General features: G+C 32.7%; 1 protein-coding gene across 4 annotated transcripts in view; it reads left to right on the forward strand.

The window, feature by feature from the left end:
• EML5 (EMAP like 5) overlaps nucleotides 1-13,571 on the forward strand; it is a 165,106-nt gene that overhangs the window by 114,046 nt on the left and 37,489 nt on the right. For 2 of the 4 annotated variants that reach the window (XM_068556462.1, XM_068556696.1), the window contains exons 23-29: nucleotides 112-243; nucleotides 1,299-1,387; nucleotides 2,185-2,361; nucleotides 4,347-4,548; nucleotides 5,258-5,384; nucleotides 12,079-12,157; nucleotides 13,251-13,380. In XM_068556462.1, the coding sequence (XP_068412563.1) occupies nucleotides 112-243; nucleotides 1,299-1,387; nucleotides 2,185-2,361; nucleotides 4,347-4,548; nucleotides 5,258-5,384; nucleotides 12,079-12,157; nucleotides 13,251-13,380 (936 nt within the window). Of the gene's footprint in view, nucleotides 1-111; nucleotides 244-1,298; nucleotides 1,388-2,184; nucleotides 2,362-4,346; nucleotides 4,549-5,257; nucleotides 5,385-8,529; nucleotides 8,545-10,254; nucleotides 10,264-12,078; nucleotides 12,158-13,250; nucleotides 13,381-13,571 lie in introns of all 4 variants that reach the window. The other 2 variants (XM_068556608.1, XM_068556538.1) reach the window with 2 other exon arrangements.

A 13,571-nucleotide genomic window follows, 5' to 3' on the forward strand; every position in this document is an offset into this window, starting at 1 on the left:
AACACCTAAGAGTTCCTCCAAAAAAAAAATTAAGAAAATTGACTCTAGTTGTAGAGTGTAAAAAATATTTCTAAGGGTAGAAAATTTCAAGCAAATATGTTTCTATTACAGGTTCTGGGAAATACCTTGCTGTAGCATCACATGATAGCTTTATAGATATATACAACGTAATGAGTAGTAAACGAGTAGGAACATGCAAAGGCGCTACCAGTTACATAACCCATATTGATTGGGATGTTAGAGGTAAGACTCTAAATAACTTACTATTCGATAAAAGTTTCATTTGATTTAGTATAGCTATTTTAGAGAAACAAGTAATTCAACAGATGAGTTCAAAAGCATTGTGAAAAACAAACATTATTCTCAAAATGATTTCCACTGCTTTATTTCACACCTAAAGATGAATGCTGTGAGTTTAGACTTTTCAATACTTCTTCTAATGTAATTCAAATGATAGTACAGTAAGTGATAAATTCTTTAATTTGTAAAGTAGTTTAAATATTGTACAGATTTTTTTTAGTCATTTGTCCTGGTTTTGTCAGATAAGCTTGATATAAATAGTAACTGAAATTTTGGAAAATAGTGATGTTAGTGAGGATGTCTTTTTAATAACAGTATTTGCCCCCGCTTTTTTTTTTGGTCTCGCCCCACAGCTTGCGGGATCTCAATTCCCCAACCAGGGATTGAACCCAGGCCACAGCAGTGAAAGCCTGGAATCCTAACCACTAGACCACCAGGGAACTCCCAGTTTTAATGTAATTTCCCCAGCATTCAATAAAATACATTCCCTAAAATTGTCATAGTTGTATAACATACAGAATTTAATGAGTATCTGTTTTTTAGCAGAATGCGTGGCATATGGCAGTGTTTAATAATTTAGATAAATGCTAAATATTTTAAATGCTCCATTTTAGGAATTTTTGTTTCAGATAGTCACCTATATAAATCTAGTATTGTAAATTAAAGTTTTTCCAAAAATAGTTTAACAAAATACTCTTTAAAAAAAGGTTTCAAATTTTATTTCTAGGATTTTTACGAGTAGGAATATGCAAAGGCACTACCAATTACATAACCCATATTGATTGGGATGTATAACAACAGAAATAGTTCACATATACACACACATACACAAATTAAGCCATTTATGAATTTAATTACGTTATTATATATATGGTTGACTGCAGAGGAAAATGGTTTTTATGTTTAAGCTTAATTTTTCCCATGAAAGTAAAACATCATACTAACTGTATATGTATTTATATTTTATATATGTGTATATTTTTAAATTTTTTTTTAAGGAAAGCTTTTACAGGTCAACACTGGTGCTAAAGAACAGTTATTCTTTGAAGCTCCCAGAGGGAAAAAACAAACCATCCCCAGTGGAGAGGTAGGAAGATAGTAGTGCTTGTAATGTTGATATGACTAAAAGTGGTTAGAAAGCTGATGCCTATCTGGGTAAAGGAAGAGATTCTATATTAAGAAAAGGAATAAATTGCTTGCTTGTATGTCTAGCTCTTCTCTAATTACTTTCCTCAAAGGGTAAGAAGCATGCAATAGCATGTAAAAAACATGCCATCTAAGATTGGAGTACTGCATGTCTGTCAAATCTTTTGGAACCTGTGTGCCCAAGATGCTTATTGGCAAATTCCTGTTTAAGGGGGGGAAAAAAAAGAAAAATCTGTGTTTGGTTTTGTGGCTGACAATATTAGCAAAATTTTTTGACATGGTCAAGGAAGAGAAGCTAAACAAATATAACATGAAAGTAGCTTAATAAGGAGAGGGACTGTAAGTAAAATTCTTAATTTCCAGTAATGATTAATTGGAAAATATGCTTATAAACTATTAGTAGAAGTTTAGACATGAAGTGTAGGAATAAATTTCTTGATTATTCTAAAAGCAGAAAAAGTCTTATAGATTATCACTGTACGTTCCGCATCTAGAACACACAGTGTATATATAATAAATACATCTTGAATAATGTTATGTTAAAATTTTTCTGTAGGAACTAGTGGACTTGGGAAGCTACAAAACCAAGACAGCTAATAATTTGTTTAACTGTTTTTATTAAAATTTTAATTTTACTTGTGACATATATAATTACAAAGAAAAATATTCAGATTTTTTGTTGTTAATTTTTTAGGGTTAGATGTTATAACCTTAGAGCATTTTTTTTTTCTTTTTTAGGTAGAAAAAATTGGTTGGGCATCATGGACAAGTGTGCTTGGTTTATGTTGTGAGGGAATTTGGCCAGTAATTGGAGAAGTCACAGATGTAACTGCCTCTTGCCTCACCAGTGACAAAACAGTCCTAGCTACTGGGGATGATTTGGGATTTGTGAAGTTATTTAGATATCCTGCTAAAGTATGTGTTTTTCTTTAATTCTCCTAATGATCATAATTATAAAAATGGTTAAGGTAATGCCCTTTCATAGCATTTCTTTTTGTAATATGAATATTACACATGGAATACGTAATATAATATGAAAGGTTCAGAATTACGTTTCCTATTCTTGACATCATATTTATAGCTTTTATCTAGAAGTAGTATTATAATTTATCATCCTATGCCTTAAGTTATATATTATATTGTACAGTTTCTCAGTATTGAGTAGTATCCATAGCCCTTTTAGAAGAAACATTCTTTTAGCCCTAATATTAAATAATTTTAGTATTCTTTTGATTAAATATATACCATTAACAGTAAATATAAACTTTTGATATTTACAGCTTTAACATTTAAAATGTTCTAACAAATTAAATACAAAATACTATAAATTACACTACCTATAAAATCAAAATAACTTTGGTTTAATGTGATGAGTGATGTTATTTTCCTAAAACTAAACTGTAGAGATTCTTTGGAATGTGCATGCCCATGCTACTGTGTGCTGTGTGATGACTAAATTCTTTTATTGCTTTCCTTTATTCAAACTATTGGGAAACATTAGGCTTTCACTTAGCACAAAAATAAAATTCATATATCAAGTATAGATGCATTTATTTCTTAATTGTCACAAATTCAGATATATGTTGTAATCTAGCATCAACATGAATGTAAATATAAATTTGAAATATGGCACTGAAATCATGATATTCAGTGCATGGTGGTCTTAATTAACTGCTCATATGAATATTTTTAGATCAGCATCAAAATGAAAACACAAGTTTAAAAATCACCGTAGAGAACTCAGGCACCCAAGAAAATATTTCACAAATCCTTGTTTTAGATACACTTAAGTAGTAGTACCTTCTTGATAAGAATGTGTTCCAATAAAACATTTATTAGTCAAAAACTTCAGTCTCAATATTCTAGATGGTATAGGAACCTTAAAAATATGTTCTAGGATATTGGTCTGCAGATTCCTTCTTCACCTTACTGTAGCAAGAACCACAAAATCTTAGGGAAGCTACCTTCTTACAGTGTTTTGATGACAGATTCCCCTTCTATTTCAGCTAATTTTTATTAAGAGTCTTCATTTCCAAAGAATTCACTGATTTAGCTATTACTGTGTTTTGTATATTTAAGACATTTCTTATTTTAACACCCTTGAAAAGATGTCCATCTAAAACCTGCTTATGATATGTTGATCTGAAATTTACTTATGAAATTTGGTAATGCTAGTGTTTAGATTTAAAAGTTGCCAGTATCTGTAACTTGGATTTTTCTTTATATTTACAAGAAAAATACATTCCTATGTGTAACACCTGCTTATAAACAAAAACACTAATGAACTACGATGAAAGATATTTACATGGGTATACACCGAAATATTTGCTAATTACTTTTTGTTAATATGGCCGTGCTGTATGTACATAGGCATTTATATCCTGATTTTCCCAGTTATTGTGTCTATTTCCAACAATATGTCTGCATAGCCATTGTTTTAACAGATATGTACTATTCCAAAGATATCCACCGTAATTAACTGTTGCTCTATTGAATATTTAAGGTATTTAAAATGTTTCACTGCTATAAGCAAATACTGTGGCAACTACTTTTTGCACAGAAAATGTCTTAGCATAGATCTCTTAAAGCGGGATTGGTGAGACAAAGGTCAGCATTTTCATGCTTTCAATGTAGAATGCCAAGTTGATTTCCAAAAAAGTTATGCCCGTAGTACTAGCAATGTGCAAAACTACTAGTTTTATCCTGTCCTTGTCAGGTTTGGGAATTGTTATTTTTTTATTTCAGTGAGTTTCAGTATTTTCTCTTTTTTTTTTTTACAAGGTGCCTTTGTAATGATTAATTTCCAATCATAGATTAAGAAAGAAATTCAAAATTATAACAATGTTTTCAAGTAATAAAATTTCTCAGAAAGATTTTTTGAATTTTTTTTTTACCTTTAGGGAAAATTTGGAAAGTTTAAGAGATATGTGGCCCATAGTACACATGTCACAAATGTGCGCTGGACTTTTGATGACAGCATGTTGGTTACCTTAGGAGGTACAGATATGTCTTTAATGGTTTGGACAAATGAAATGGAGGGTTATCGAGAAAAAAGGCCTTGTGATAGTGAAGAATCTGATATAGATTCTGAAGAAGATGGGGGTATGTCGTTTTAAAATATTTTAGTTTAACAAAAACATAGAAAAAATTTAGCACAACTGATTTAAACTGTGGAAGTTAAATAAGTAATAATAATGCTTGAATAATTGTGGTTTTAGTCCTTTTGGTCTATTTAACAACAGAATTGGTTTTGTGAATCAAAAACAACAGGCTGTCATACACTAATAACTTAGATATTCTTCATTTACCAATGAATGATAATCATACTTTAAATTAGTACTGTTAAAATAAATTTATAGCATTGAGCCTCATACTTTAAAATAATTTTGTTTTTTTCCTAATATACCAGTAATACCAGCTCATTACAGAAAAATTAGAAAGTATGTTTTGCAATAAAAAATAAACACAGCATCCATAATTTGACCACTTGGAGGTAACCTCTGTTTAACATTTGGGGTATACCCGTAGGGGTATGTGCATTTATATACATTATATTTTTTTAACAAAAATGACATCATACTGAGTTTATTTTTTGTAGCTTGCTATTATCACTTAGCAATACTTTGAGAACTTTATCATTAAATATTCTTCTACATCATTTATACTGGCTGTATGTTATTGCATAATTTGATTATAACACAATGTATTAAACTTATTTCATATTGTTGAACATCCTTGTATCCAATTTTTAAGATCATAAGTGAGGTCCTCAGTTATAACATAGAGAATAATTCTTATATTTTGATGTTAGGCTATGACAGTGATGTCACAAGGGAGAATGAAATCAGTTACACCGTCAGAGCCTTATCAACAAATATTCGCCCAGTGTTTGGAATCAAGCCTCATTTGCAACAAAAGGAACCCTCAGTTGATGAGAGGTAACAATCAAGTTTAAAACTAGATGAAGAAAAAGATATTGGTATTAAAACTTGAATTGATTGTTTAACTGAATGAATTTTTGCAAAAACTCAGTAACAGTGGTACTCTTGCATTTTACAGTCCCCAGCACCTCTTAGAAGGCGTGTTTGTCTTTAAATACTTTTTGGTGATGACACTGTCTTTTGCAACTAGCTTGGGGAATGATGCTACATATAAAGTCTGTATGATTAAAGGAATCTTATTTGCTAACTTTTATAAATACATGTGATAGGGTTTCAAGAAGTAATACAAATTGAATCCAATACCTGTTATGTTTTAGGAAGCACATGAGCAGAGAGATGATTAAATTTTTAAAAGGCCTTTTTATCCATGTGCCTTTGATCAAGGATAGAAAGTCATTATTTTAAAAGTTTTCCAAAAAGGCAAGTTGAAGTATAGCTTGTCTCTAATGGGAATTATTGGTCTTTGTATAGAATCAGCAAATCAAACATAAGGCTATGTGCACTGCAGTTTTATGAGGAAAGAGAGAAACTGTGAGCCTGATGCTTTTGAAATCATTAGAGAAGATAGAAAGCAATAAAGAGGCATATGGATCAGTGAATGGCATGGATTTCAGAAATGAAGAGGTTTTAAGAAATGATAAAGGAAAAATTATTCAGAAACTACATTGAAGAATGAAGAAGCAGTGGGAGGTAGGAACAGCAGTGACCTCTTCTGTAGAAAGCTGTGATGAGGAAAACGTTATTTTAAAAAGTTAGTATTTGAGAGAGAAGCTAAAAATGAAAGGGAATTCATTCACAGTGAACAGAATTTGTGGAAAATTCAAGTGAATGTATAGTTAGTGAGGATAGTGCTAAAGACCATTGGAGCTCAGCTAGATAGAAATGATATTAAAAGAAAACATTGGCACAGGAATTTGAGTTTGCTCCTATGGATTTAATATTCAGGGAAAAGAATGAAGTTGGAAGGGTGAGATACATGTTATTGATGGAGAAGGGGAGAACTGGAGATGCTGTTGAACTGAAATTCTAGGTAGAATGTTGAGGTCATGATGCCTCCACAGCTCCTCTTCCAGGTGCCCCATTTGCTGATGGTGGTATACCTCAGATAATAGCAGTGGTGGGTCACCTTACAGAAAGAGGGTAGACAGTGATTATCCGTTTAGCCATCACTTATAAAGAGGCAAGTTATTAAACTAGAGGTGTGTTTTTTAAAAGCTGAGCAAGGTTGAAATGACTTGGTAGAAGGCTACATCATATAGTGCAACCGGCGTGGTTTTTGGAATCAGATAAATGGGTTAAAATATTCATTTTTATCATTTGCCAGTTGTGTGACCTTGAAAAACCATTCTCTCTAAGCCTCAGTTTCCACAAAGGTAAAATAAGCATTATAATCCCCAATTTATGGAGTATTTCATGAAATGAAATAATGTATATAAGAATTTAAGTAGTAAGTCTTCACCCGCCCCTTCCTTGGAATAAAATACAAGGTAACCTAAGGAGATACCTGGTTAATACTGACACACTTCCTTTTTTTTGAATTTCATTTCATTTCATTTCAGGCCGCGCCGCATGGCTTGGGATTGAACCCAGGGCCACGGCAGTGAAAGCGGCAAGTCCTAACCACTGGACCACCAGGGAACTCTCTAACAATTTTTCTTTTTGGTACTGAAATTAAATATCCACAAAGTAATGAACACTACCTATATATTTATTAATCAGGAGAGTACATATCATTATGCAAATATAGATGTTCATAATTAGAATATTTGCAGTAGAGTACTTAATATTACCTAAAAGAAATTATACCTCACAGGTAATGAAAAATGTAATATAAGGAAGAAGGAACTCTAGACATTCCCATTAATCTTTTTCATTTATTATATTGATTTTTTAAAGAAAATATTATCACTTATCAGATAAATTTGGTATGTCAGAAAATGTGACCTAATTTTAATCTGTAGGCCATCTCTCATGGTAAAACACTTAAATTTCCTCCTTCATTGCTGAAGAGACCCGAGTTCTGATAGATGGAAACATTTTACTGCTCACAAAGAATGGTTGACACTGTCATAATTGTAATCTTTGCTGTCAGCTTGCATTTTTTATAGCTAACGTTCTCAAAATTATTTTTTATTTATTTTGCATTTTGTTCTCAAATTATTTTACAATTCAGCTCTACTAAATTCTTCTGAAAATGCCAATGCAGAAGAAGTCATTATTGTGATTCATAGTTAGGAGCCTTCATTTTCATAAAATGCAGGAATCAAAGGAGATAAAAATGAAGAGATATTTCTTTCATCAGCTTTGAATTTTTGTGAGGAGATAAAATGGTCTGTATACATAATTGTTTTCATGTTTTAAATAAAAGTATATTGTCATATACAAAACAAAGCACTTCTTAAACATTTAAAACAAGTGCTTGTCAAATATCTTATCCACTTAAAAGGAAAATATTTCTTTTTTTTTTTTTTAATTTATTTTTGGCTGTGTTGGGTCTTCGTTGATGCGCGCAGGCTTTCTCTAGTTGCAGCGAGCGGGGACTACTCTTCGTTGCGGTGCGTGGGCTTCTCATTGCAGTGGCTTCTCTTGTTGTGGAGCACGGGCTCTAGGCGCTTGGGCTTCAGTAGTTGTGGCGCAAGGGCTTCAGTAGTTGTGGCACATGAGCTCTAGAGCGCAGGCTCAGTAGTTGTGGCACACGGGCTTAGTTGCTCCGTGGCATGTGGGATCTTCCCGGACCAGGGATCGAACCTGTGTCCCCTGCATCGGCAGGCAGATTCTTATCCACTGCACCACCAGGGAAGCCCAAGGAAAATATTTCTGATGACAATTTGACAACTTTATTTAGTTGACACTTTCGTGGAGTCTTTTTCCTAAATGACATTAATAATTTTATGTTTTCCTTTTTCTATAAATATTTTTATAACTAATCTTATGTATTTTAAGTAGTTACTTGTCAATCAAATTTCCAGTATTTTTGAATAAAAATATTCAAAACAATGTGACATAAAATTTAGGCCTTTTTGTGTTTCATTAGAATTCTGTTGACATATTATCTTTATTCTGTTTAGTAAACTGCTACATTTTATTCATCATCAGTTTTCATGTATATCTCCTTACTTTTTTCCTCTTGCTCCTTTTGAAGGCAGGGAGTAGTAAGGTAAGTATTTTAGTAAAGAAAATACTTTACTCAAAAATTTATTCTTCTATTTTGGTCTTTGTGGTATTTTAAGGTCCCCCCCCCCCATAAAACATTGAACTACATTTGTTGAGAAAGAACCAGAAAGTGAAATAGGACAAATCCTACAGAAGAGTTGCATTTATAGGTACAATATGTGGGTGTTGTTATGAGGGTCTTCATTATAATCAGTGTTTTTACAAATGACTTTTCGCAAACTCCTATACTCTAATAGTTTTAGTTTTTCCTTAAATTTCAAAGACTCATAAAAACAGTCACACATATTTATCAGTGAAAACTTTTCCAGTTGATAACAAACCTGTTAGCCTCATTTAATGCTTGTTTAATGTATTCATTAATTTCAAAACATTCACATAAGGCAGTAATGATATTTGTATGTTTAATAAAATGATATGTGCAAGAAGGGACTCTTTGGAGTGCTTTTGTAGCTACCTTTAGTGAGATAAAAATGTCTTCAGACAGTTTCTGAAACAGGACAGTATGAAAAAGCCTAGTCTGTTTTAGAAGTAAAAAAGGTACCAGTAGGAAAATGCTGGCAGATAGGATGAAAAAGTAGATTTGAGATCAGATTGTGCAGAACATCAAATATTAGGCACTCCTTAATTAATTTGGCAGATAGCAGGAATTCATTATCTGTTTTAAGCAGGAGGTGATGTGTGCAAAGATATGAGTCCAGACTGTGATGTGACTTCTAAAAAAGCCCTCATAATCTTATACTATTTTAAAAGAAATAAAACATTCAGACCTAACATCAGATCTGGAGTAGCTTATTCAGGACTGATCTCTGCATTTTAAAGGGACATTGACAGTTTACAGTGATCTAGAAGGAAACAGAGGGTAAAGGAATGTTGGGAGGCCACTTTACACAAAGAATAATTTATCGCTTTGGGAATCACTAGTTTCAAAAAAAGAAAACAAAGTGGAGATATAATTGCTGTCTTAGGTATGAATGACTTTTCTGTAGGAGTGACCTCCTTGTGACGAGCAGTGTTCATGCAGAGTTTAGTAAATGACCACTTGTCATCAGTGCTATGAAGGGATGTTCTAGACATGTAAAGACGATTCCTGGTTTCACTGGGAGGATGGGTAAGATTAACTTCTGTGATCCCTTCCAGTCCTGTTCAGTCATTATGTTGTTAAGGGGAATTTTTTTTCTTTTAAGTTACTTCCTTTGCTAGAAAAGTCCCAAATCCAGCATGGTCCCGAGACTCACTCTGCCTGCTTGGTTAGACTGGCTGACTGGGAATCCCTCTTGGGTCAGAGGAGGGGGAGCTTAGTTAGGTTCCTTAGGCAGTCCTTAATAGCAGCGCCAGTGCTACCAGCCGTTTAAGTTAATAAACATTAAGTAAGCTTAAATATTTTGTTTGAAATTCAGATTGCACTGTGGAAAAATAAGAATGGCAAGCTTTAATGTTTACAACATAGAACATGTTGAATTCTTTTCTTTTTCATCTTCTTTCTTCTGATTTCCCTGCCATGAATGGAGTAGCCCTAAGCCTAAGCCTTTTCTTATATATAGCAATAAATAAAAACAATAGCCCTTTACTATATACAATATAGTTTATCTGCATTAAACTTGTAAAAATATTTTATTACAGGAAATATTGTACTACTATTTTAAATGCAAATCTGTGTTGTAATCTTTTCCCTTTTTTATCTGCTGCTGGAAAGAGGTTCCAGGTAATCCTCTCTCTTTGCTGTGTTCTATGCGGCCCAATTTTGTATCTTCGTTATCTTTCATATTTACCATTAGTAGTCTATGTTACTTGGTGTTCTTTACCTCTATTCACAGTTTTCCATGTTTTTCTCCTTTGAAATCAGTATCCCTGAAATGACTACATCTTAATTACTGGATTCATGCTATATAAGTAACTGCTTTACTAAAACTTTATTCATTCAACTTGTATAATTTTCCAAGTTGTAGAATTTCAAGCAATAATATATCTTACATAAATTATCTTTACAAAAATTAAAATATGCTTAACCATTATACAGGATTTATAGATAAAAATTATACATTTATTAAAGCTGTCAGACAATAACATTGAATAAAGTTCAACAAAACTGACTTGGAAGAAAAGCCAAAGCTGCTGTCATTCTTTAAAATGACTTTAGCAGAAATATTTTTAAATGTTAAATATTATAAAGTCAGTTATATTTATTACTTACAGATATTCCAAAAAGTATGTGAAAAAGGTTTGAAACCAAAAATTTTTGTGATGATTTGAGAAGTTCTTTATAGAGTGTTGCGAGTGCATTTAATGTTTATGTCACCAGTCATGCTTCTATACTTCTACATACTGCTTCACATTATATATGAAAATACACATTTCTTTTATATTACATGTTCAAGATATAACACTTCATTTACTTTTTATAGATGTATAACTTGAAAATCATTTTGAAAATGCAAATATATTGTTATGCCTTTAATTTTATGGATTTATTCAGAAATGTTGGAATTTTTTCCACTGGAAAGTTAGTTTACATCATTTTCTGATTTAGTTGTTACAAAATTAATATTAAAATTTGAAAAAGGGAATTGATATATGATTGATTTAGATTCAGGATTTAGATTACTAAACATTTGAATAACGGCTCTCTGACTTAAAACTAAACTAAATGATGTGTGGATTTTTAAAAAATTAAACAAAGGGGTTTTTTTTAGGGAAGAGTCTCCACGTTTAAATAATTCAAAATGGGAACTCTATACACCTAATGACACATTCATTATGAATAGATCCTGAACTAGTGATGGAAACAGAGAAGGAGAGGGATAGATTTGAGAGCTACTATGTACGTAAAGTTGGAAAATATGTAGTTAATAGTGAGAATAAGGGAAGAGAAGGAGTTGGAGACAATAGTAATAACCTTTTACAGAGTGTTGTATGGTTTACAGTGCTTTGTAACTGTAAAATGTCTTGCTTGACTAACTGAAGGTGATGCCGTAACCATACTAGGGACTTCAGAAGAAGAAAAGATAAAGGGCACAGAGGAGCAGGTAAAGAGTACAGGTTTGAACTCACACATGACTTAACGTTGCCAACAGTATGGAAAGTTTATAGAAATATTTTCAAAATTCAAGAAGAATATACTGAGTACCTGCCATGTGCGAGATACTGAGGTAGCTACTTTAGAGCAGTAATCTAGGCTTTGTTGATAATGTACCCCATCTAGAAGTTTTTGAGTGTGTAAAACTAACATTTGTATATTTTTGTCATCAATCTGTTCTTGTGCTATTATATTAGTTACATTTATGAAACATACACCAAAGAAATTAAAAGAAAAATGAATAGAAGTTCTAGTATTTTCTTTCCACCTTTCTGCTTTAGAAGATACCAAGATACAGAGCGTGGAGTCTAGTGAGAAACACAGATTGGGTTCATTTTTGTGAAGGTGTGTCAGAGACATCTGCCTCTGGAGGGCAGGTGAGAGAAGCTCAGTGAAGGCACCCAGTGATGGGTTCCTTTCCTCTTTCCCACTTCACTGTTTCAGGCCTCCTGTGAGCAGGGCCCCGCCACAGCCAGCAAAACTCCAGACCAACAATGTCGGCAAGAAAAAGAGACCCATAGAGGTGAGGAAAATCCCACTCCCCGGTGTTAATTGGTACCTTAAACTGTATCCAGGGTTTAGTTTGTTTCCTTTTTGGAAAACATCTAAATCTTGTCATTATTCTTTATGAAAATAAATGTACTGATGAATATTCTTTTTTGTTTGGTTGTAAAAATTGATTGCTTAACTGTCAAATCTGAGTCTTGGATTGATATCCTCTGTTCCTTTTTTTTATTAATCTTTCTTTTAGTTTTCTATGAATAATACCCTGAATTGAACTGTATCTCAGAGAACTCCTAAATGTAAATGTATGGAATGATCTGTGGCTTATGGAAGCATAGGCACTTTGGCAGTGTCTTATACTTAGCAGTTTGAATTTATAAGTTAAAAGTTTAATACTTACACCAAATCAAGAACTTTTACTCCATGTGATGTATTCACTGTAGGGTTTAATGAAGGTTCTGCTTCCAAGCAAAGAAAACTTTGCACAATAATTGAGCAAAAAAGGAAGGCATTTCATAATCTCAGTATCAGCAGCAACAAGCAAACTGTGCTAAGTGAGGTCAAAAACAAGGCGTAAAGCTGTGGGAGGGTGATTGTTGTACTTCCTACCCGACTCAGCCTCACAGGGTCAGTGAAAATGGACACTTTGAGTAGCAGAATTATCTGCTAGAACTTTAGCATGGGTTATCAGAGACGACCTGCTTAGTGCACAAAGCTGATATACTGTCTGGATCCTTGAAAGTACATCACTTGGACATAAGTTATCCAGAGTTACGTATGCAGATCAAATATTTTGACTAACAGTTTAACACAAATCGAAATATTCTTCTTTTGGACGCAAGAAATATCTCAAATGTTTAACACATGAAATCTTAAGAACTAAAATTCTTGGAATCAGGTGACCTTGTGGTTCTCCTTTCATTTTCATGACTTTATGTAGAAAAGTATGGAATGTGTGTTTCAGCTGCCCAAAACGGGTTACATAGAGAGGTATATCTAGGTTAATTTTGTGTTTGAAATTTATAAAACATCAAAAATGCATCCTCCATTTTGACTGAAGACACTAGTATTTAGACGTGAGGAATTGTATAATGGTTTTATCATTGTTATAGGACCTTGTGTTGGAGCTTGTTTTTGGCTATCGAGGCAGAGACTGTAGGAATAATGTTCATTATTTAAATGATGGTGATGATATAATTTATCACACTGCATCCGTGGGAATTCTGCACAACATTGCTACAGGTAGGAAACCCTGATTCTCCATTCCCCACTTTCTAAAATTTAGAATTTTTAATTTAGCATCTTAAAACTCTTTGTTAAAAATATAAGTAACCAAAATATGTGAATCTAGAATGTAAATATGTCATACTGCAGAACTTTCTAGTAATATTTTAAGTAACAAATTTACAGTCTTGAAGACATTTAACACAGCA

This window comes from Eschrichtius robustus, chromosome 1, assembly GCF_028021215.1.
Source record: "Eschrichtius robustus isolate mEscRob2 chromosome 1, mEscRob2.pri, whole genome shotgun sequence".
NCBI classification, from domain to species: Eukaryota; Metazoa; Chordata; class Mammalia; order Artiodactyla; family Eschrichtiidae; genus Eschrichtius; species Eschrichtius robustus.